At 39.6% G+C, this 24,574-nt stretch overlaps 3 protein-coding genes across 3 annotated transcripts; 1 reads left to right on the top strand and 2 right to left on the bottom strand.

The window, feature by feature from the left end:
* The first annotated feature begins 333 nt into the window (after nucleotides 1–333).
* On the top strand, nucleotides 334–4,265 carry LOC118429743 (phosphomannomutase 2-like). The gene is made up of 8 exons (XM_035840364.1): nucleotides 334–448; nucleotides 1,575–1,689; nucleotides 2,091–2,167; nucleotides 2,383–2,474; nucleotides 2,690–2,789; nucleotides 3,249–3,324; nucleotides 3,586–3,701; nucleotides 3,934–4,265. The coding sequence occupies exons 1-8, from the start codon at nucleotides 380–382 to the stop codon at nucleotides 4,039–4,041; spliced, it is 753 nt and encodes a 250-aa protein (XP_035696257.1). The 5' UTR covers nucleotides 334–379; the 3' UTR covers nucleotides 4,042–4,265.
* Nucleotides 4,266–7,615: 3,350 nt separating this feature from the next.
* LOC118429623 (nucleoporin GLE1-like) lies at nucleotides 7,616–10,874 on the bottom strand. Its single transcript, XM_035840170.1, has 4 exons — nucleotides 10,352–10,874; nucleotides 9,723–9,907; nucleotides 8,263–9,513; nucleotides 7,616–7,841 (listed from the first exon to the last, which is right to left on the bottom strand). The coding sequence occupies exons 1-4, from the start codon at nucleotides 10,830–10,832 to the stop codon at nucleotides 7,626–7,628; spliced, it is 2,133 nt and encodes a 710-aa protein (XP_035696063.1). The 5' UTR covers nucleotides 10,833–10,874; the 3' UTR covers nucleotides 7,616–7,625.
* A 3,240-nt stretch (nucleotides 10,875–14,114) lies between these two features.
* Nucleotides 14,115–19,332, bottom strand: LOC118429508 (calcium-regulated heat-stable protein 1-like). The gene is made up of 3 exons (XM_035840005.1): nucleotides 19,127–19,332; nucleotides 14,994–15,116; nucleotides 14,115–14,383 (listed from the first exon to the last, which is right to left on the bottom strand). The coding sequence occupies exons 1-3, from the start codon at nucleotides 19,294–19,296 to the stop codon at nucleotides 14,206–14,208; spliced, it is 471 nt and encodes a 156-aa protein (XP_035695898.1). The 5' UTR covers nucleotides 19,297–19,332; the 3' UTR covers nucleotides 14,115–14,205.
* Nucleotides 19,333–24,574: the final 5,242 nt, after the last annotated feature.

Below are 24,574 nucleotides of genomic sequence, written 5' to 3'. Positions count from 1 at the left end.
AATATCAGGGCAATCAGGGATCATAATGTTGACCTTTGCTCCCATCAGCTGGTCGGTAGAATCGTTCACTATACTGTGGGGATAGAAAATTCGAAAACTATCATATGTAACATTAAAATCGTAATTTTTGTCCTAATAGTCCAAAAATTTCTTTACGAAGATTAATTCATATTATATATTTTGTCTTTTCTTTCTAATTGATGATTTTATGTGTAGTCATACACATATAGAAATGATTCTAGTTTTATTTCCCCCTACTGACTAGTGGTATAACCTAACAAGCGCTTTTCTGTGTACATTTACGACCACGCTACAGTGCGACACACGCTAACTTCATTTTTGCTCATTCCAAGCGACAGAGAGAACACAGGCGCTCACCATGGCTTCCAGGGACACCTCTACTCTGTGTTTGTTCGACGTGGATGGTACTTTGACGGCAGCTAGACAGGTAAAGTTGGAACAGAGTGGGACTCGATGTGTTTGAAAACTTGTCTGTTTTTTTTCCTGATCACAAATCTGTGCCAAATCAGCTGTTCTCTGAACGCTCCCTGTGTACATGATTTTCTCCAGGCTACGCTACAAAGTTTGTCTCTCTGGTTCTGAAAATGTGAGATCTTTGATCGCTACCTGAACCTTAATTTGGGTGTAGATAATTTTCGACAATCAGATAAAGAGGAAGTGCCTACAGCAATCGGTTGTTGTTGACGTGGCAAGCCAACTTCTCGCTTGCGCTTGCGTCAGCCAAAACGTGTTTTTAGAAAGACCTTTGAGTTCTCTGCAAGCTTTGCAAAAGAAAGATAGATCCCCTGTTCTCACAAAATGCTCGTTTCAGCTATTTTTTTCTTGGGGAATAAGCAGATAGTTGCAAGCATGCTAAAGGTCTTACTTCTAACAAGGAGTTGACCTTCAGTAACACTACTTACTTGACGCTGATTGGTCAGAACGGGAGGTGTGTCCATGGGTGTGGCAAGAGTTCAAGGATTTTTGTTGCTCGCTCATTGACAGATCTAAACCAACCATTGTGGTAAACATGTTTTTCATGGGACTAAACTGCACAGTAAGACGTTTCTATTGTTTGTACTTTGTGTATGCACACACAGGTATCCAGGTTGAATGAGAGGGGTTTAGGAATGGAATAACAGATTTAAGTTTAGTACTAGTACATGTAGTAAAATAGATAGATTCAAAAGTGTTAAAAAAAGGGCCTTTTTCAGCTCAAATGTTGTACTTTTCTGCTGCTAAAATTTCTCATAAATCCGCAAACAGACATTGGGATTATCAAGAATTTAAACTATTCGCCAACTTTAAAATGTTGGACTCGATATAAAACATACTGACAATATTATTGCTCTCCAAGTAGCTGAAAGCTATTACAAAGGAACTAGCTCTACCAGATGGTAGCATGACCTTATGGATGAATTTTGTGTTTGTATTTTGTAGTTGACCAAACGAATGTCACTGTACTTTTTTGTTGCATCAATAGAGTTTCTTCTATTTGCAAGCAATTACGAGGCACATACAGAGGAAGCTCAGTTTACAAAGCACAAAACTTAATACTTTGCTTTACGTTGTAGAAAATCACGTCGTCCATGGAAGAGTTTATGATGAAGCTGAAGGAGAAGGTGGTGGTAGGACTGGTCGGGGGGTCGGACCTGGTCAAGATCGCTGAGCAGATGAAAGGAGAGGATGGTAAGTGTGTGGAGTTATCAAGAATATCACCAAATTTTACCCCATCAGGAGCAAAGTAGGGGGGGGGGGGGGGGGGGGGCTCCAGCATTGGTCTGAAAAACTCAACTGAGGGAGCTGTAATTACTGAGCCAGGCAGGGGGTTACATTGAGGATGGTGTGGGGGAAAAGGTGTAGATGTCTGTGCATGTAGGGTGTCTGTTTGTTCATTGATAGGTTGTTTAAATCTAAAATGGGTACGCCCCCGGGCTGGCTTGAGTAGACTGTGAGTCTGAATATGACTGAAGCTGTAGTTTCTTACATCTGTTTTGTTTATATTGAGATAAAGCATAGATAGCTCCCATTATACTAGTCTTTGCATGACAAACATGATGTTCTAATGATACAATTTTTTTCTTACCCAGTTGTGAAGAAGTTTGACTACGTGTTTGCTGAGAATGGACTGGTGGCCTACAAAGATGGGGGACTTTTGGCAAAGATGGTAAGTTTCAAAAGTACATATGGTAAAATTAGATGTATTACGATAATTAAACATACATTTCAATCCTATCTATAGTGACTAGAGATGGTCACTGATACAGGTTAATCCGTATATTTTAATACATTCTATATGACCACTTAGATACTGTAGCAAACATGCAGGGTAATACTAGTACTCAGGATTATGCTGAAATGTCGTTTGGTCTCTTTCCCCAGAACATTCAGGAGCACATGGGAGAAGAGAAACTCCAGTCTTTTATCAACTTCTGTCTACAGTACATGTCAAAACTCACACTGCCTGTCAAGAGGTAAGATCTTCCTTAATGGCCGCCTTAATTTGCATATTGCCTTGAACTTTCTTAGTCAAATATCAACAGTCTTTTACATTTTACATTTTTAAGCAGTAAATCAGAATGCTAAGAAGTAAATTGTAATGCTACATTGTCAAGCTAATTGAGGATCATAATGAACTGAACTGAACTCAACTTATAGCAATAACTTTCTTGTTTTGTATTGCGTCCAGAGGAACGTTTATAGAGTTCCGTAGCGGCCTCATTAACGTGTGTCCTGTTGGGCGGAGCTGCTCGCAGGAGGAGAGGATACAGTTTAACCAGTATGATCAGGTAGGCAGAAACTTTTGGGGTAGTTTAATGTGCGCGGTTTTCGCGGTAGCCGCTTCACCGCGAACTTAAAACCTTTGCGAACATTTTTCCATGGCAGTAAGAGACTACAATGCATGGTGCTACCGCGAAATTGCATTTACATACAGTAATACATACTGTGATTCTTCATTAGTAAATGGTAATTTTTTAATTCTGGTGACTTTTGTAGTCACTATTCAACTACTAAACTTTCATAATCCCAAGTTTTTTGCAACAACATATTTGATTACTAGTATTCTTTTGCTCTGAGCTACTAAATTGAACTCACTGCTAAAATTAAATGCTGTGAGCTACTCCTTTTCCCCCTTCTGCTAGCGCTGAAATTACCAAATGAAAATCTTGTGTATATGGACCATGTCAATCTGACGTGCTTTTCCCCATGTGTACAGTACTGATATTATTTGTTCTTTTGTTATTTAGGAACACAAGATCAGGGAGACGTTTGTAGCAGAACTTCAGAAACAGTTTCCTGACATGGGACTGGTCTTCTCAATAGGTGAGTGGTTCAAACTCTACCTGTGGTAGCATCTATGGTAAATGCTGTTGTATTGATGTCACTAGAGTTAGTGCCAAATGGTAAATACTCCAGACCCTGGCGATAGTCGTATTGAGGTCCCCTGGCAGCCACTCCAGACCCTTGAAATTTAGCCCTGCCTATTGTTAGCTTCTTGCATGAAGAGAGAGCAGTTGACCACCCAATAATAATAATGAAAAAGTATTGGTCTGGAACCTTACTGATATTTCTTTTTTGCTGCAGGTGGACAGATCAGTTTTGATGCCTTCCCCAAAGGCTGGGACAAGACGTACTGCCTCAACCATGTGGAGAAGGACGGCTACAAAACCATCCACTTCTTTGGAGACAAGACAATGCCTGTAAGTGTTCCCTGTGAGAGTTTATTCATTTTTTAAGAACATGATTCTGTGGACATTTTATGGATATTTGTAACTATATTTTTAAGTAATTGTATTTTTGATGTGTAGAAATATACTATGTGCTTCAAGTGTTGTTTTGTTTTGTTTAGAACATGTTTATACAGTATGGAGATGTTGAGAAACAATTGTTCAACTCTCAAAACTCTAACTTCTAATCTAATATCACACACAGGGTGGTAATGACCATGAGATCTTCGCTGACCCCCGGACAATCGGCCACACGGTGACCAGTCCAGACGACACGCGGGCACAGCTGGAGAAACTCTTCTTCAGTAACTAGACAACGGGGATGGTCCTGGTTGGGCCACGGCAAAGTAATTCCTTGGTTCTCTGACATTTTGATTTTAAATATTATCAAGAAGACATCATGAGAACATAGGGTTCAGAGGAAATCTAACATCTGACTCCATTCACTCTCTGAAACCAAGGTGTAGATAAGGTGTGAACCATGGTATAGACTTGCTTGTCTTGGTCGAGTACGTAATCAAATTTATGACAATTTGTCCCAGAAGTTAGCCAGCCATAGAGTACAACAACAACAGTAACTTATGGTGTCTGGTAGACGTTCTCTCATAGTCTGTTTTCATGTTGTTTTACTGATCTAGCCTAGAGTCCAACCTTGTTGAGCTTTTAGTTGCTCCCCAAAGGTCCACTTCCGCCAACAAGTGGAAGCCGAAGTGTACCTAAAAGCTCAACAAGGCTATTTCTGATCTAGCATCTTTTTTTAATCGGAGAACAAAGAAATTGAATTGCGGTGGCCTTTACATTAAATCACTTATTCTAACATATTGCAAGATGTCAATATTGTTAAAGCTGCTTCAACTAATGCCTCAATGTGCCAGGTCTGTATTGGAAAGTGGAGAGAATTGTACGTTTGAACCTGTGGAAACAACAGAAAAAAATGAAAAAGATCAATATGGCTTTTACCGTGTAGCAGACAAAAAGTGTTGCAAAAAGTCAGTGTTGTGAAGTCTTCAAGCAGTGCCTCAATGTGCCAGATTATACTGGTGAAGATAGCAGTTAGTATGAGAACCAAGGGTTACCTGACTGTACAGTGTTGGGTTAGATCAAAAAGAGCAATCTGGGGAATGCATATGCAGATTCTATATCTGAATATTGGTATTATTCAAAGTAAATGTTGATTGTGAGGAAGTTCTTTTAATACTGAGACTGGGCTGTCTCCAACTTTAAATTGTTTTCTGTCCAAGTCATTGTTTGGGAGTTCATGGTTTTAGTTTTTGTTGTTATTTCAAGCTTGCAAAAGTACTTCATCATCAATTTCATATCATAAAGTTCAGAATCTTAGGATGGATGTAACTTTTTTCCATCCCAGAAAGCAAATTTCCATCCAGGGATGGAGGGACGGGTCCTGAAGACAGCCCTGCACTCAGACAAAACTAGCTTTATGAAACAACCAGAGGGGCGAGTAGAACAATCACAAGTCATGACCGCTATCGCTGTCACCACAAAAGCACTAGAGCCCTTGGGCAAGGATGATAGGCAGTACTTAAACACCACTGTTACATTTAAGACAAATTCTCTCTGTAATGTTGATTGACTTTTAGAACTTCTAAAAGTGTGTAACTGCAATGATTTGTTGAATGTGTCTGTCTGCAGTCTACAATATATTATTGCAGGCAAGTTGGGTTTTTAACAAAGCATCATAAATTGAATAATGTATGCTTCCGATGAAACTACCACTGATTATGATGTGTTATTAATCTCTTGGCAATTTTATTTTGTATTTTTGTGCATCATAAAAATATTGATATATTGAGATTACTCTGCAAACTCCAAATTGTTTAAATCATAAGAGGTAAGATAAAGAAGTTGATTTAAATACCTCAATACTGTGTAGGCAATGCAAAACACCAAATGAGGATAAGTGCTGGTCACTATCATATACACAGTATATGATCATATTATACTTGTACACAGTCATACAACTGTTTAATGCAGCTATCAAGTAACAAGGCAGTATATGTAAGTAAGATGACTACAGTACTTGGACAAGTCACCATGCAGTATGCTTATATAATTATGAAAAGGATTCTGAAAACTTCCTTTGTTGTAAGCATCCAGTCGTCAATGACAAAATATTGCTACATTTTCGTAGTTTTGCTGGTATCATTTTAATTAAATATTTTGTTTGTTTACCTAAATGTTGGTGCCTTGTTAATTCAAAGTAGATGGAAATGTGTTTTTGATGCAGTGTCAGCAACTGTTCAGAAGCAAGTTCAAGGTTGTGACTGAGTTGAATGGACCAATAATATTTTTTGATAATAATTTCAGTCTTTTTAAGATTTATTTTTTTCTAATTCAAATGGAGTTGTTTGTGACATACTAAAATATGCCTTAAGCTTCAGTGCATTTTGTAAGTGCAATTGGACACAGTAATTCATCCTGACTTCAAGAACATATTTTTAGAATAAATTAGATAATGTTATGTAATAAATGGTGTATGTAATAAGTCAAAGGACTCTAATGTTTCATCCTTTTCTCTAGTATGACTGTGAAGCATGTTGAGAACTGCAGTGTGAATGGGAACTCAAATATCGCTATCTTACCTTCTTAAACGTATCATAACACACCAGTTTTGCAGGCAAAATATATTCTACAGTGGATTTCAAACTAATTGCATTATGGCCCATCCTATATTTCGGCATAAAATTCTGAAAACCCAAACCATTTCCCATCCTCTCTCACCTCAATCGTCTCGTACATGTAATAGCATAATTATGCCTTTATGGCATATTTTGGGGATCTGCATAAAAACAATCATGTTACATCGCATACTGACCCAAAAATATGATAAAAGACAATGAAAGACCTTGACATTGAGCTGACAAAAGACATCAAATCGTCATAATTTTGTACTGTAAATTTATTTTGGCGGGGAATACCTTCATACAAATGGATGCAAAGAGCAGATGTTAGAAAATTTTCCATTTAATTGTTTACTGCTGCACAAGACGAAGATTGCATTGCTCCTTCTCCAATTTCATTGTATGTTTGCCATGATCTGCTATGTAGTATACAACAGCAGTACTATAGACTAATGTGTTCATGTTTTGTTAATCAGAATGCTTTAAGCACAGAAACAGCAAGTCAGAAATTATTGTAAATTTTCATAATATGGATGGCAATTTTCCACAAGACAATAGTAACACATGCAAATCAACATGTTGTCTATCTTAAACACATACTTTTGTGCCCCAACTCATTGCTATCTCTCCGGACCTGACTTCAATTAAACATTTATCTATTACAACTTCTGTTGGAGTTGTTAAGAAGTAACTCATGATCAGTGATACATGTACAATACTTAAACTGCCGGGCATGAATTATACGGACTAGGTTACATGTACTAGTACTTACAGGGTATTTACCATAATGGCTTCCCCAAAGGCATTATGATGTCCAGAAGACAGAGGTCATGCATCCCTTTAGGCGTGACGATTCTCTGTGTCTCGATACACTCTTCTAACACCAGTAACAGTCCCTTGAACTGTTACACTTACAGTCAGGTGGTTGAGACAAGTTCTATCTATACTAAAGATCTATAGTGCCTTCGCTAAAGGCACTAAGATGTCCAGAAGACAGAGGTTAGCATCCCTTTAGGCGTGGCGATTCTCTGTGTCTTGACACACTCTTCAAACAGCCCCTTGAACTGTACTAAACCAAATTAGCTTCCCTTATGCATGTAGCAGTATGATGTCCAGAATACAGAGGTTAGCATCCCTTTGGGTGTGGCGATTCTCTGTGTCTTGATACACTCCTCTAACAGCCCCTTTAACAATGACAGTTGGGTGGCTAAGACAAGTTCTACCTATACTAAAGAACTATAGTGGCTTCCTAAAGGCACTATGATGTCCAGAAGACAGACGTCAGCATCCCTTTAGGTGTAGCGATTCTCTGTGTCTTGATGCACTCCTCTAACAGCCCCTTCAGCCGTGACACGGGCCCGCCCTGGCCGGCGCCTGTCACCGCCTGAATCTGTGTGAAGTAGTCCCGACACAGGATGTGCAGCAGTTTGTGGAACTGTTTCCCGTAGGTCTTCATCAGGGCATGGCCAGCCACCTGGAGGAAGGAATGGATGAAGGAATGGTTTAATGACACATCGTTCATCACAGCTAAAAGCTGAATTGTGTACACTGCACAATATCTTATTGGTAAGATAAGAATGGAAAAAAAATACAAATTACAGAGCATACATTAAAAACATCAATATTATGACAATAACTATGACTTAAATTTTTTGTGTAATGTACAGCTAGACTTGGCTTATATGTTAACTTTAAGACAAACTTTACGTAGAATCCACGACTCGTTTAAAATAGCACTTACATTTGTAATTTAAAAAAATGGTCCATTCCCACCATGATTATTTGCTTTAACTTCTTTTTTTTAAGTAGGCATACTTCAAATAGGGAATTGCAGAATTCTTGTGTATTTTAGTCCTGAATTTTAGCGTTTTAAGACTCCTGAGAGTTCCTTGTACCTGTAGGAAGTCGTACAGCAGAGTGGCCGTCACGTCCATCTCAGGGTCCAGGTTGATGACGCTGGACAGCCAGCACCAGCCGTGCGCCACGCCGTGGGGGTGCTTCTTGGACCCTGTATCCGTCTGCACGATGGCGGCGTACAGCCGCATGATACCCGACATGCGCTTGAGAAACTTGTCCTGCTTTTCTACTGTCCCCTCCTTGTAGGCGTACCCCTTGGACTTGTAGAAGTCCTCGTCCGACTGACCGTCCAACCTCGGGGGGTAGAACGGCACGATGTAGGGACAGGCCCGGTGGAAGTGAGCCATCAGCAGCTCGCCTACGTCAGGGAACTCCATCCACACGCCGACAGCGACCGCGGCGATGGGGAAGGCCGACTCGTGGTTTGACGCGATCTGCTCGATGCCCTGCTTCATGAACTTCCTGGCCAGCAGTTCCTTGCAGTAGAGGGTCGCCATGGGGTGGCTGGTGGCGGAAACTCGCTTGTCGCTGACCTCCACCTGTTGTCCCTGCAGCAGCCTGCACAGCCTCTCCAGCTTGTCTGTCACATGGCTGGCTGAGTGAGAGGAGATGGCGTTCAGTGGAGTGTTCACGGCCTTCTGTAGATCGAACGCGTACTTCTTCAGCTGCGAGTCTGTAGGTTTGGCTAGGGGGAGGCAGGACTGGACACAAGTGTCTAAGTTAGTTTGGAGATCCCTGTACCTTTTGATATTCTGTGTGTAAGTGGATAGGAACGCTTCCTTGGAGTCGGCAGGGACTGCTGGTTTGGTGGAGGAGGTTTTTGCAGCTGCTTTCTCCGCGGTTGCCTTCTCCGCCTGTTTCAGAGCTGCTTGTTTCTCCTGCTCTGCAGCCTGCACCCTGGCCTGCTCCTGTGCCTGCCGGGCTCTTTCCTCATCAGCCTTCCTGGCCTCCTCTCGGGCCTTCTCTACCGCCTGTACCACCTTCGTTTTTATGGCCTTGACCTCAGCGAGAGTGGTTTGAGCCAGCTGGAGAACTTGGTCAGTCGTACCGCCAGCCTGGCTGGCTGCAGACACTTGCCTTGTCAGGTTGGATGTCAACATCATCGCTCTGTGAGCATCGCTCAGCACATCTGCTGGCAGGGCGTCCTTCTGTCCAAAGTCAGACAGGAGTGTCGTCATGGCCTGGGCTGCCTCGTTCGATTCTTCTTGCTGCTTAATCAACTGTCTTAACTTCTCTAGTGCGTAAGCCTGCTTTCTGCGCTGCTGCTGGGTTTGCCGTACAATGGCCTCCTGTATGAATGAATAAATGAATGAATATTTTATCAAGGTGTCATGCATTTTAAAAATGCCTAGCCCAAGACATGCACCAACATATAGTTTAAATGAACATAAGTGAACGGAGGATACATAATCAATAACTACTAAACAAATTAGGTAACAAAACAGATATGAAAACATAAGCAGAAACATAAAATCAAAACTATCAAACCAAGACAAACCTGTAACTGCGCGTCTAGATGCCTGGCTCTCTGGCGATGGTCCTCCTCCAACTGCTGGATTCTCTGCTGACTCTTCTCTCCCCGGTGCAGCAGGAGGTTGTTGACCTTGTCCTGCTGTCTCCTGCTGTTCAGTCTGTGCTGGTCCTGCAGGATGGACAGCTGCTGCTGTGCCTGCTGCCACAGACCTACAAGAAGTGGATGACATAGTGGAGTTAGTATGCAAATAAAATAACATTGGACATACAAAGCACAATTGAATGACATAAATGAGATACATGTACATTTGTAGCATACAGATGTGCAAAGACAAAGATATGTATATGAATAAAATATACTTACATACAGACAGGTCTCACTACTCTTAGCCCTTTACTTGTACATGGATCTAAGAATTCACAAATCAACACTCTCCAAGCAGAGGTTGATTGTTAATATCTTCTATTCCTTCCATTCTTTTCTTGGAGAATAATGGCAGACTACTAGTTGCGTTAATCAAAGTTCAACTGTGAGTCTGTGACTGTAAGAGCAAGTTGTGAAAGCTCCTTGGTAAGAGACCATAAATTATTTGTTAGTGTTACCCTAAAAATTAGTTTGATTCAGATGAGATCAGATGAGAAAAATGCCGTTACCTGCTATCTGCTGCTCCATCTGTATCTTCTGTTTGACGACTGTTTCCTTGACTGTTTCCTGACGTTCTTGCTCGTACACGGAGACGCTTTTCTGGAGCTGTGCCCTGACGATGTCTCCGCCATTTTCCGACGAACCTGTAGGTCCTTTTGCCGGTGGTATGATTTTAGGGCTCAAGTCCTGGGATGCTTGCGGACGAGCATGGATGGTTTCTTTGTGTTGAGTGCCCCTCTGTGATGGTTTGTTAGGAGGAGACAATCCTTCTTGGGTCTTAGATCTCGGCGATTCTCCGTTCTGCTCGTTTTGTAGCTCCGCTTCCAGCGCAGACAGCACCTGATCCACATCGTTGATCCTGACCACCAGTCTACCGAGCCAACCGGCCGCGTCTCCCGACTTGGTGCCGATCTCCACGTCTTTCGAGTACCGCAATCGACCTTTGCTAGTCCTTCCGAGCTCTTCTAAAACGGACATCTTTTCGTCCATATTATTGGTTACACGTAGAAACGTCCAGATGAGAACAGAAGTTCTTTTTTACGGATGTAGACGACCGGTTTTGGAGCGAAACTTAGCCCTAATGTTGCAAAATGGCGGGCATGTTGGGGTTTAGAGGTCAATGGAAGATTACATTTACTTATGGGGAGTATATAAAATACTAGTAACACTTGTCTGTTCAAAACAATGCCGCTGAACGCTACATATATACGATACAACAAAACCTCATTAGTAGGTTAAGTATCTTATTTCCCTGTTATATCTTTTTAATCCCTATTCGAGTTTGTTTATGAAGAAAACGCAGTCGCTGGCATTACCCATTCTAAAATGTATTCGTCTTTTCAACATGCCTGTCACTAGCGCCCTCTGGCGGTATACTATCGTATATCATTCGCTTGTCTGTATCTACATTGTATCTATCTGGCCGGTATATACTTAACGTTATATACCGTATATTCTCGAATAAAGTACGCACTTTTTTAACTTTTCAAAATTGAAAAGGTGCTACAAGTTGTTGCCAAAGTTGGGGTGCGTACTTTATTTGAGGTGACTGCACAGAGAAATGGTAAAAAAAAGCCTAAAATAAAGCAAGGTGGAGCTACACTTCTTGTAATGTTTCAAAACATGCACATTGTTGTTGTCTTGTAGTTGTCTAAACATGAAACAAAGAAATTGTCTAAACATGATTTACATAAGATTGGCATTTGCATACAATCCTTTTGAGTTAGTGACTTTGACTTGTACAACTGGTTTTTCCTGATTTCTTCTACCAGTTCTCAGTGATTTTTATAATTTGCAGTAGGCAATTCACAAGTTCATAGAGACAATGACAGTGTAAATGCAGGTTATTTCATGCAAAATAACCTGGGGAAAACATCATAAATTCGAATTTATTTAGTTAAAGGTCTGTTCAAAATTGGTGGAGAAGGGGTGCGTACTTTATTTGAGGTTTTCCATTTTACCTTTCAGTCCCAAAGATCTGTCTAAGACTTGTCCAAAATCAGGGGTGCGTACTTTAATTGGGGTGCGTACTTTATTCGAGAATATACGGTATATATTGCTGCCACTTTTATATTCATATTTTAAAAAAAAATGAAAAAAACAGTGGTCTGAAGTTTTAGCAATCTTTTACTAGTGTGCAAGTTCAGGGATTTCATTTATCAATTCTTCTGGCAAATTATGGTGCATTACAGCAGTAATCATAACAACCTATAGCAATAACTTTTAGCTAACTTGTGACTTGTATTATCATCAGTAAAGCCTCCTACTTTGGACCTATGATCTACAACTCAACTACTCCAAAGGATCAAAACTAGACTGAACATCTTATTTCCCAGCAAACCTTAACACAGAACTCATACTCAATTATTATAATCCTTATGATCTAAAGGAATTAACAAAGCATATATACACACCTGCATACAGCAAAGATCAACAAGACCCTAACATGGAATTAGAGCTACTTCAGATGTCCCTCTACATCAATAATTTTTTCTAAATAAGTTCTAAAGAATATTCAGGACAAAACATCAGGTAATCATCACATTTTGTATCAATGCATCATCACAGTCTCTGAAAAGTGGTTCTCGATAGTATAGCTCTTCCAAATCAAGGTAAACTCCTTGCTCAAAATGCACAAGTAATAATGCATGTGGTTAAACTGTTGTTCCAACACTGACGTGAGTGATGTAGTGAGAGTACATATGGTCTTACGGGGTTAAACTACTAATTTAACTGTTATGGTCAAGTAATAAAAAGTCTAACAACTCAAACACTTTATACTTGGGGACATACTTTGATTGCATTTTTTATTGTGCACTTTGATCAAATTTTGTTTGTGTGTTGGGGGGAGGGGGAAGCTGCTAAGTTTGTGGCCCAGCAATTAGTGTCAAAGAAATTTGTCTGATTCATATTAGCCTGCTTTCTCCATAGTTCACCGCAAGATACTAGTAGTTCTTTTTTTCTAATAACTTTTTACCAGAATGAATATCATTCAGTATAGTTCAAACACCATCTTCAGTTAGTAGGTGAAACATTGAAAAATGAACATTGATATTTATACTAATCATTACCTACAAATGGAATTTGTTTTTATCAACAAGGCATGGAAACTTGGTCATAGGAAGGAACACAGAAATGTTTGTTATCTCAGGAGAAAAAAATTCTCTACAAAAAATGGAATTTGTTTTAATGAACAAGGATTGGATAGTATCTCGTGTTCTTAATTAAATATCATTAATCATTTAATAAGGAATGCAAAAACATTTTCAACATTCAAAATTTCTGAAAATCTGTACCATCATTCCTTTGACCACTTTTCCTTTATCTACCTTCTCCTTGCTGCCTAAACCTGTTACCAATACTTCATTATTACCAATCATAACTTGATGCAATAACTTCTACCTAAGCAAATGGAAAGTTTAACAGTCTTTGGGGATAAAGGTAAGGAATGGTCAGGAATGCTTTACTTCTAGAAAACTAAAATTACAACTATTTCAATCACCTAATGCCGTTGACTGCATGCCTCAACATTCTACATACTTATCAATTAATAAGGTCACTAAATGATAGACACTGCAAAATTCCACAACATTTTTTTTTCTAACAATTTCCAGTCCCACTCATAAAGAAAGTGTAAGACAGCTATCCTATATATGTATATCAGTGTGCAACCTTAGAACAGATATGTACCACAATTAATCTTCCCTACCTAAGCCCCCAAACACCTTTATATGTGCAATGAGGTTACAAAAATTCTATTTGAAAAAAATTAAAGCTAAAGTCATCAATTACTTTAATTTCTTAATCCTTTTCAGTCATTCAAAACATTGAACTGATAACACGAACCTTACAAACCTTAGTCTGATAAGCATTGTTTTTTTACGACATTGTTGAGTACATTGTAAAAAAAAAAAGGCCCTTACAATAACTGATAACTATTGGTTGTACAATCTTAATACATGTTACTACTTTTAAGTTTCAAACTATAAAGAAGTTATGGCTGCCTTTCTTGTCTTTAAGTACTCACTCTGAGATACTCAGATGCGATGGTATCTTGTCCTCATAGATGGCATTGGTATCACTAGATTCTATATGATCATTATTTTTCATCTTCTACTTAACAGTACAATGTTTTTTTTGTCTGTCAGTGAAACATTTTGTCTCAAAGTCAAACACAGCAAAATCTGGTTCTGACAAAAACATTCAATGTTTGCAAAGGATGAAATCATACTACACTAGAAATGAATTAAGTTTGTTGATTCAAGTTTGTTATTCATCTTCAACTGATCATGTTTATCTGATCTTCAACCATGAACTTTGAACTTCAGCATTTAACCTCTACTGCCCGGGTACAGGTCAGAGTTCAGGGGTCATGTATGTGGTCGCGAGGGTTGTAGTCCTCCCACCTCTCGTGGGTTGTTCCCGGCGCCAGGTTGGCGATGGTGACCTCGATGGCCTGTACCTTCAGGTTCTTGGGAGGGATGGGGCACTCCTTATAGGTGACCTCGTCTCCGTCTTTCAGGACGTACTCTCCGTCAATACTGTGGACAAACAGCACTCAATCAGGTCATAACATTTAAGTAGATAAACATTCAAATCTAGTTATAACAATAACAATGAGACTTGATTGAGGAAAGGTTCACATCCTGCAAGAGTATGATTATAGAAAGAAATACGAATATAGATTTACGTCACTCTGTTTTAAGAGGGTCTGTACATTGGGGGTCGCGACAACGATTTACACTGAATTCAAAAGAGCCCCCTACGTATTACGCTACATCAAGGAAGGCAATTACGCTTAATTTGGTCGCCTTGCTACAAATTAAGTAGTTAAAATGGTTTTCCCTACGAATTATGGGGATTAAAAATAGGCTGCCTGCGCCTTACGTTAAAGAGCATGCAGACCTTATTTTAAACTGTACCATGCACAAATACTTGCCGATAAAAATGTGGAGAAACGATAAAATCATTCATGTTATTAACTCTAATAATTTTGCTATTCTAACAATAAAGGAAGGACATATATACTGGCTGTATATAAGGGATTCTTTATTTCACTAGTAAGTAAACTATATATGCTGTCCTGTCCTGCCTAGATTTTTATATGTCAAAGGCATAGTGGAGGACCAATCAAATTTAAAGACTGCTCACTCTGAGATGTGCACAAAGATGTCGTCTGAACCATCATGTGGTTTGATGAAGCCGTGACCTTTCTGTCGACAGAAGTTCTTCACAATCCCGCGTTTCATGGGTCCTGCCGAGGCTCGTAGTGACCTGGGGAAAACAGGGAGGAATAAAAATGATCACTATCAGTTAAAGACTGACGATTTAAATATGGCACCCTGACAGGTAGGACTCTGGCGTGGCAGGGGATGGAGACCTAGCAAACTGAGGGTAATTTGAAGGTTTTTTAGTTTAAGTCTAAATTTCCCTTATTTCATGACTTATATATGATAGATATCATCTAAGGTATGAGTCAAAATGATACCAACTTAACATTTGATAGATGAAAACAACAGATTAAGACCTGCCAATGTTGACATTGTAAAGTCAGGGAAGTCTCCAGGACCCTGGCATCCCTTTGTCCATCCTGAGACAGAAATGTACATGTTACATGTACATCTCTCCCCAAAATCTGAACTTTATGACATACAACTGGTGAAAAAAAATGAAATGAAATTATGAAAATGTATTTCTTATGTATAAACTGATGAAAATAAAAACGAAACAAAATAAAAATGAAAATAAAATGAAGCAATTAGAATGTATTTCATCTGGTTACAATGGTAGATTTCATAACAAGAATCAACAACACGTGCTCCCATACAAGAGTGGAACTGAAAAAAAACATCTAAAGCCTGCTGAGTGTATTCTGAGATTACCAGTCAGATCCTGATTCTTACTGCTTACCAGCATTACACACCAACCATTCATTCCCATCCAACACGATGATACATGAAAAATTAACTGCTTTCATCCCTATTGCTTTGAAACTAGAGTCTTGGGCAACATAAAACAGCAAGCCTGTCTTCAGAGTAAAAATCATGATCAAACAAAATCTTTGATACAAGAGATCCTGCACTGACACTGCAGAAATCCTCTAACAAACAACTCACATAACAGACGCCTGGCTTGCCTTGAGCATTATCCTTCAGGCTGTCCACAAGCTATGTGCAAAATCCCAGCAAACATAAAAATATCAACATAAAAGACCATGAATCAATGCTGTTTGCTGGAGCTTGAACTCCTCCATTAACATTTTTCCAAACCACTGACTGTGATATTGTCAAGGTAGGCTGTCAAAACAAGATAATCAAACTCGATCCTGTGCGTAATTTTTATTTCAAATTGTTTACAACAACTGACTGATGGTGGATGGGCTGTGATTTTCGCAATCCAGTTCTTTCATTTGCAACTGAAAGCTTGTGATTATTTTCAAACTGCCAAATGCAAAACGTACCTGTAAACAGGTAGAAAATCATGCCAACAGCCATTAGCTATCATGGGACCACTTCCTTGTTTGGGGAATGTCAAAATTTTCTGTCTAGAAGAAAAGAAATTAGAAATCTTCTCTAATTGTAATGATTCAGAATCATTTTTTCAAACTGCCAAGTGCAAATTATGTACCTGTAGTGTAAACAGGTAGAAAATCATGCTAATAGCTATCACGGGACCATTTCCTTGTTTAGGGGAAGTCAAAATTTTCTGTCTAGAAGAAAGGAAATTAGAAATCTTCTCTAATTGTAATGATTCAGAATTTTTTCAAACTGCCAAGTGCAAATTATGTACCTGTTATTAGTGTAAACAGGTAGAAAATCATGCTAACAGTCATTTGTTATCACGGGACCATTTCCTTGTTAGGGGGATGTCAAAATTTAATCTGTCTGCCCTGAAGAAATCATCTCTTAAACTCTTAATTGAAACGATTCATAATCACAGTTTGACACTCCAAGATCGTTCCTTCCTATTTCAATCCAAATCTCAATGTCGATTCATCATTTCATTTTTCTCCATCCCCAAAGACTACAATGTACTGTCCCCTCCTAATGCATGCCCCCACTTCTAACACATTTTATGCCCCATCCAGTCTAATGGAGCGCGGCAAACAGGGACACACCTCCGCGGGGTGCAGTGCTCGGATAGCAATTTGCATTGCTAAAACGCTGCTTTAGTCCCGAGGAAAACTGTGTGGGCGTCGCCCAGGCACCAAAGACATAGGAAAGCTCATAAAAACGGAGTGGTATTGATTTCCGAAAGACGTAGGGCGCTAAAAGTATTTGACCAACGTCATGGTGATTTTCTTCAACCTGTAAAGTGGTTTTCAAAGGCGCTGTTCAAAATCTGGAAGTGGTAATTTGAGCCTGGTAGTGTTTGTAAGATTTAAAGTGATAGAGAGCAAAAGACCAGCAATGTCGCACAAGGTTTTAGGTTTCAGTGTGGTCAGATCATGGGGCCTGTCCAGGCTTTTAGCTAGGATTTTATCCTTGGGGGTCCAAATTTCTTGCCGTGTGTTAAGCGCCTCAGACATGTAGGGGTCTGGGGCAATCCTCCCCAAGAGAATTTTGAAATTGATAAAACTCATTGACAAACCGTTGCTTGCATTTTGAGGCACAATTTTTTTGGGAATACTACCAGACAGGTTACATGTAATCCAGTATCATCCAGTATCATCCCTGATCCAGTACAAGCATTTATTTTTAGAACATTGCATCCAAAGGACGCCTGGCTGCGTGCCTGGCTAAAAGCCTGGGCCTGTCCCTGGTGCTGAAAGATTATCATCTAACTAATTCTAAGCACTTCATGTACCAAATTCAAAGTAAACTGATTCAGTTTCTGGAATCTAGAGCTAAATTCATTGTTGGATTGTTGTATTACAAGAGTACCACTGTGGGACCTGTCCCTGGTGCTGAAAAATCATCATCTGGGTACCAACAAAATTGTTGCATACAGTTTCTTCAATATTCTGCTACATTTACTGAAGCATACAAAAGCATTGTACTTCAGAAGTGAAGCCCGCATTCAAAGACAAATTGTAAACAAATGCATTTTGTCCGTTTGAGGATGATTTTGCAAAGTAAAGTCAACACAAACTGCAGGAAAAAAGATAATTCAAATATTCAAGAATGCGCACAATGTTTCTCTCAACGTTTATAAAACATGAGAATCTAATAAGGGCAGGGTCACGTAACCTTTTGCTTAGTGACTTTCTGATTTGATTTACAGCCAAAGCATTACAGGGAGAGGCAATAATGTAATACATGTTTTATAGGATGCTAGTTGCCAAATTTCCAATCCAGCAGAGGAACTCGATAAACAAGCCGTAATTTTGTTGCACAGATTCCTGTGATCCATCAGTGCTGAAGTAGATTAGATCAATGCACCGGCAGGAAAGCAGTCTGGGACTTTGTACAACAATAAATCCTGCACAACACAATTGTTAACTTCTACTTTTACACATCATCACACATAATCTGAGACTTGTGGCTTTAAGTCCAAAAAGTTATCCCAACTTTTTTGTATATTCAAATTATAGTTACTTTTCACATCTGCTTTGAACAGTGTTTTGTCATATACATGTTTACTACTAATACTAGTTTTTTGTCTCAGAGAAGGTTAAACATTCAGGTAAGAAGACACACCAAAAAGCATTTACTCAAGCAGCTAGATATGATTGTGGAAACCATCAGACATTTCAGACAGACAGACGAAAGACAGTGGATGCTGTCTGAAATGTTGGTATTGTCTCAGTACTCATTGTAACCAGCTCTATCATTTGTGTTCAACATGTCCTTTACCCAAGTTTGTTTAACACTAACTGTAGAGTGCAGCACATGAGACTTATGTTCATCTGGTTGGTTACCAGTAATTGGTTAGATGGAGAATAAAACACTACCTGTACAGTGAAGCACATGAGGCTTACTACATTGATCTGGTTGGTTACCAGTAGTTGGTTAGTTGGAGAATAAAACACTAACTGTAGAGTATAGCACATGAGACTTACGTTGATCTAGTTGGTCACCACTAGTAGGTTACTGTAAATGCTGAAATGTTAGCGGTGGTTTTATATGGTCACTTCACCGAAAACTGAAAACCACCACGAACATTTTTCCATTATAGTTTTTGACTACAGTCTATGGTGCTCAGCTGATGGTGCTACAAAATTAAAACCACCGCAAAAACTCAATTTTCCTGCTACCATGAAATTAAATCCCTGCTAAATTAAATGCATTTACAGTAGTTGGAGAATAAAACATTACCAGTAAAATGCAGCAGATGAGACTTACGTTGATCTGGTGCGGGTTCTCCTGGTGGGCAGCGGACTGGGCAGCAGGAAACCGTCTTTACCCGGGGACGACATGGGAGATCTCCGTGGGGAGTGGGCCAGGGGCGATGACCCCAGGGGTGAGGACGCCAGGGGCGACGTGCTCAGGGGAACCTTCATCGGGGACGCCATGGCAACGACTGTGGACACGCCCTTGCTGGTCTCTCCTGTAAAAATGACAAAACAACCAAAGATTATTTTCAGACGGACTCTTTGTTTCAACCTCCTCTCTCAGACTTCCTCCCGCAAAAGGTGAATTTGAGTCTTCTCCGATGCCATGGCAACTACTGTGGACACGCCCTTGTTGGTCTCTCCTGCAAAAATGACAAAACAACCACAGCTGGTGACGTCACTTTCAGACGGACTTTAACCTTCTCTGTTGCTGTGTCAACCACTTAGCCTCCATAGCAGGCTCTCTGGGCCTTTTTTTCCGTCTTTTTTTGGCTCATAATAAACTTTTGTGGCCGATTTCTTTTAATAATAGGTTATTTATTTTGCTTTGAGGGCCCAAAATCATGCAGGCTCTATGGGGCCAATGATCAAGCGACCAAATACTTTTATGCACAGCAAAAGTGTATTATTTTTACGAGCAAAAAAAAAACGACATAAAAAAGGCCCCATAGGGCCTGCTATGGAGGCTAACAACCACTACAGACATGCTCCTGCAAAAAAGGACAATTTCAGTCTTCTCTGTTGCCATGGCAACTACTTCAGAAGCCTCTTAAAGGACAGAACAAGTGCTGACCACAGCTGGCGATGTCACTTTCAGACGGACTCTTTCTTTGAATCTTCCCTGTTGCCATGGAAACCATGGTTACTAAGGCTGGACCAGGTGCTCTTCCAGGAAATCATCAAGGTTCGGGCCACGCAGAAATAAAGGTTAACTACATCCCGGGGGCGTCGGCCAATTAGGGCAACGTCTGGTACAGACGGGAACTGTGGGAGGTTGGTAACGAGCATTCATTTATGGCCTTGTGAATTTTACTTCTCTTGTATGGTACCATCACAAATTCTGACATAAATGGTATCATTAAACAGAATCTTTGATTTCTTTAATTTTGAATGACGTGGAATGAATTTTTAGGGTTTGAAAGACATACATTTTTATCACATGATGCAGACGGATGGATAAAAAGTCTCAGCAAGGGTTTTAGTAAATGAAGTAGTTATGTACATCATGCCAGTCTGTCTTTCCTTCACAGATGCACTTCAACCATTATAAATTTTCACTTACAGTGTAGTGGTTGATACAGATTTTTATTTGCAAACCAAATGCTTTATAATCATACTTAGAAATTGGAATGGTAAAATGGCAAGCAATTTCATTGAAAGATGGAACATTTTGGAATGTATTGCGCTGCATGTCATACATAAAAGTTAACACTACACACGACCTGCTTGTTAAGCAGTGATTTTACGATGGCGTCCTCTGGAGACCCAAATTTGATTTGCTACGTATACAGAGCAGACATAAAATCATCTCCTTTTGCCGGAGGATGATTTCTGACAGGGCTTACTTGAACGAAGTAACTGTTCTGCAGTACTTTTCCATTTGATCTGATGCCAAAAATCGACACTCAGCAACATGGGACACATCAGTCCGACAAACGAAATATAAAGACTGATAAACTAGCATTTAGTAGTATAATTCATTATAACAAGTAAAGCAGTAAACCAACCATTTCTGTTCTGCATTATTGAAAATCTTACAGAATATTGCTACACAGCAGTCTGGTAATAGTTTACCTCTGTCACATTTGGCGAAAATCAATCAGATGATGATTCTGCGGCAATCGCCCGAGCCTTGCTTATAATAATAACTTTATTGCACAACAATTGTACTAGGTACAAAGTATGGCTTATCTGTGACAGGGACGGTTTTCAGGTGAATAATACGCGCAACCCTCTGTCGATCTTAAATAGGGCTCATCTTCCATCGATACGCCCGAATACCGTGGGCAATGTGATAGTGCTATGAATACCCAGACAATTCGTCCTGAAACTACTGTAATTCACTTTGTCTTCACGGTACCAAACTTTCACGGTCTGAGAAAATTAACTTGTTCTCGGAACTAAATGTTCACTGTCGTGACAAGTGCGCATTAAAAAAGGCTGTGATTTATTTGTTATCAGTAATGATAAGTTCACGTTATAGTTGTCACAGTGAAAACCGTGAACATAACATTACAGTGAAAAAATCAGGAATTACAGTATTACAAATGTTGCTACCAACATGGAGAAATCTGGGTAACCTAATATCAATAATACATACCTATTTTAGGTCAAGGGCTGGCTTTAGTCTCAATAGGAACGACAATAAATTCCTGCAGTCAGACACAAGCTCATCAATAATGCAGAGGTATGGGCTACTTTTGTGTCACCAGGACAGTCTGGAATCATACATTTAGTTCAACCGTCTACTATTCTCACAATTAACCTATTCATCATACGATCAAGAGTTGATTGTTTATTAGCATATTTCAGAGATTTTGTACATGCACTTCACAATTGTCATGTCCTAGTGGCAACGGCAGCAAGAGTGACTCAGTTGCATTAGGCCATAGGTGTCAAACCTATGAATTGAGAAACTCATGATGACCCGATGTGCTGACTGAAAACACATCTAGCGGAAGGACGATATATAATGCAGTACTAATGCAGTACTATGCTTCAACTCAGTTTACCTTTAAATTTATTTTTCAAGGGACTGAAGCAGGGGTTAATGTACAAGACAAATTACAAAGTTGAGCACTTCGAGGGAGCAGAGCTACCAAGCAGGGAAATAGTGTGAAAGGGAGGAGGCCCCCTTTTCAAGTTCAAGGGTGTGTAGTTTTATGATAAAATGGATAATTCTAAAGACAAGTCATCCTCATGATCCTGAGGGGGGAAATTACGGTCAGGCAGATCACAGTTGAAGACTGCAGCCATACTCTGCAAGTGATCCTCTAGTAACTAGTATCCCGAGCCTGGTCAATCTGATTTTATAATTGTCAGAGGATCTGCTCCCCAGGGTAATGCAGTACATGGTTAGAGCATGGGAGCACAGTGCCCTTGTTCTCTCTTTAGAAAAAAGCCCTGCTGAAGTGACGATCAGCTGAAGGCTGCAACCATATGTCTTCTACTAGTACTACTAGTAGTAGCATCCCTGCTGGTCAATCTAATTTCATAATTGTCAGAGGATGTGCTCCCCAGGGTAATACAGCACATGGTTAGAGCATGGGGGCACAGTGCCCTTGTTCCCTCTTCAGAAAAAGCCCTGCTGAAGTGACGATCACAGTTGAAGACTGCAGCCATCTACTAGTGTATGTGATCTACTAGCAGTAGCATCCCTGGTCAATCTGATTTTATGCTTGTCAGAGAATGTGCTCCCCAGGGTAATAAAAAAATTAGTTATACAGTACATGGTTAGAGCATGGGGGCACAGTGCCCTCGTTCCCTTGTTCCCTCTTTACAAAAAAGCCTGAGTACTGAAGTGCCGGAGGTTATCTCAGCACCACAGACAGTGACAGGACATGATAATGCTTTTAGCCAGATAAACGTGGCTCCATTATTGCAGGTAATTCAATACAACACACTCGTCTGAAAGCACTGTCTGGCACCGGAGGACAAAATTAGATAAGTTGGGGCAACACTATTCTGAGAATGCCTAGTCTTTTGGTGACTGAATGTAGATTGTAGAATTGGTGACACTATCATATTCCTGGAATTTCAAGACAATAATTTTTATCATCTCCAAGCAGATCCTACGGTGCCATAAGATAGTATCAAAGCTGGCCAAGGAGTATACTAGTAAACAGCAAAAGGGAGTCAAATGGGCACATACATGTACTTCTAGACCAGCTTCGCTCCTCTGGCAGCTTTTGATAATATCTTAATAAAATGCTACTGTATGATCTGCTTGAAGATTTGATAGATGTTTTATACAAGTTCATCTGTAGTTGTTTCATCTTTTTTTCTTTTCTTTCATACACTTGTGGTTACCTTTAAACTGTTTGATGATTCAGCCAACTGGTTGCAAAGAAGTGAAAACAGTTTTTGTGCAATAGTCAAGTGCCGCCCACTGGAAATATCTGGAAATGCTGGCTGGAATTAATTAAGTAACCGACTAGACCTCAAGTCTCAACAAAGAACTGCATGTATTCCTAACCCTCGCATTTTTGGTGAACAGTCAACACTGAAACAGGAAGCAATGTGTGAATCGGTGAAAAGACATGTCATATGCATGATGATTAGGAGAGGGGTTTCAAATCTGATTTAAAAGATTTACTAGTAGTTTAGTAATTTAACTCCTTAATTATATGATTTTCCCATGGCTTCCCTGTAGAAATGTAGCCATGACATGCCCTTCAACTATTTCCTCCAAATCCCAAGTGTTTTTGTAGCCGAAACACCAACATGGGGACTGTGTAATGTCTGTCAACAAAAGGCTGGTGCATGAAATGGTGCTCTCAAAATAGACTTCCAAAACATCGAGATCTATACATGATGGTATTCTCTGGCTATTTGTGGGTCAACTTGTCGACCTTTTAATTACACATATATGCCGAAAAACAGATATTCAATCAACTGGACAAGTCTGCGCAGTCGCTTGAATGTCTGCTTTTTGGCGTATCTTATTACCTGGATGTATAACCTTCATCAATGTAACACTGACAGACATATAAATGTACATCATGTGGTGGACTGACTTTGACAAACATTTTTATTTTCTAGCTATTTGTGGCTCCACCCTTTAACAACATTAGTCTGGTTAAGGACTACCAGGTCCAAGTGCTGGAATGACCCAGCAGATGTGATGAGATACACCTGCCAGTCTGGATGGAGAAACATGGCCTTCCTTCATGGCTGTTTTGATTAGGACCAGGTTTGTTTTGCTATTCCTGGGGAACTGGGTTTCTGGGACATGAACATCAACTATGCCCTCTGCAGTTAGACTTGAGCTCTGAGTCTACTACTACTTCTAGTAAAAAAAAGCTGGGTTCTTGTCTTCAACATTTTTTCTCAGAAATGTATATAGGGAGGGAAGGCAAAATTAGTGGCCTGCCTGAGATATCTTGGAATATATATATAAATTGCCACCAAATTTGTATTGGTTATATGTTTTAATAACAGCAACAACATATATACTCTAACCCTTGTATTTTTCTATTCTTAAAATTTTTAATCTTACAGAGCTACAATACACATCTGTGAACTGCAGATTCTGAAATAAAGTGCTAAACACTACTTTGCCAGTGTTACATCATCAAATCAATTCTAATATAATAAAGGTCATCACGAATCAATAAAAAGATACATATCTATAAATGACTTATAATAACCCAATTAGAACTGATGAATAAAAGAGGACACTGAAAACATTTTATATAATAACAAGTTTTGAGAAAGTAAATTTCCTTTTTTTTTCTAG

This window comes from Branchiostoma floridae, chromosome 13 (assembly GCF_000003815.2).
Source record: "Branchiostoma floridae strain S238N-H82 chromosome 13, Bfl_VNyyK, whole genome shotgun sequence".
NCBI classification, from domain to species: domain Eukaryota; kingdom Metazoa; phylum Chordata; class Leptocardii; order Amphioxiformes; family Branchiostomatidae; genus Branchiostoma; species Branchiostoma floridae.
This window is presented reverse-complemented; position numbering and strand designations above follow the sequence as displayed.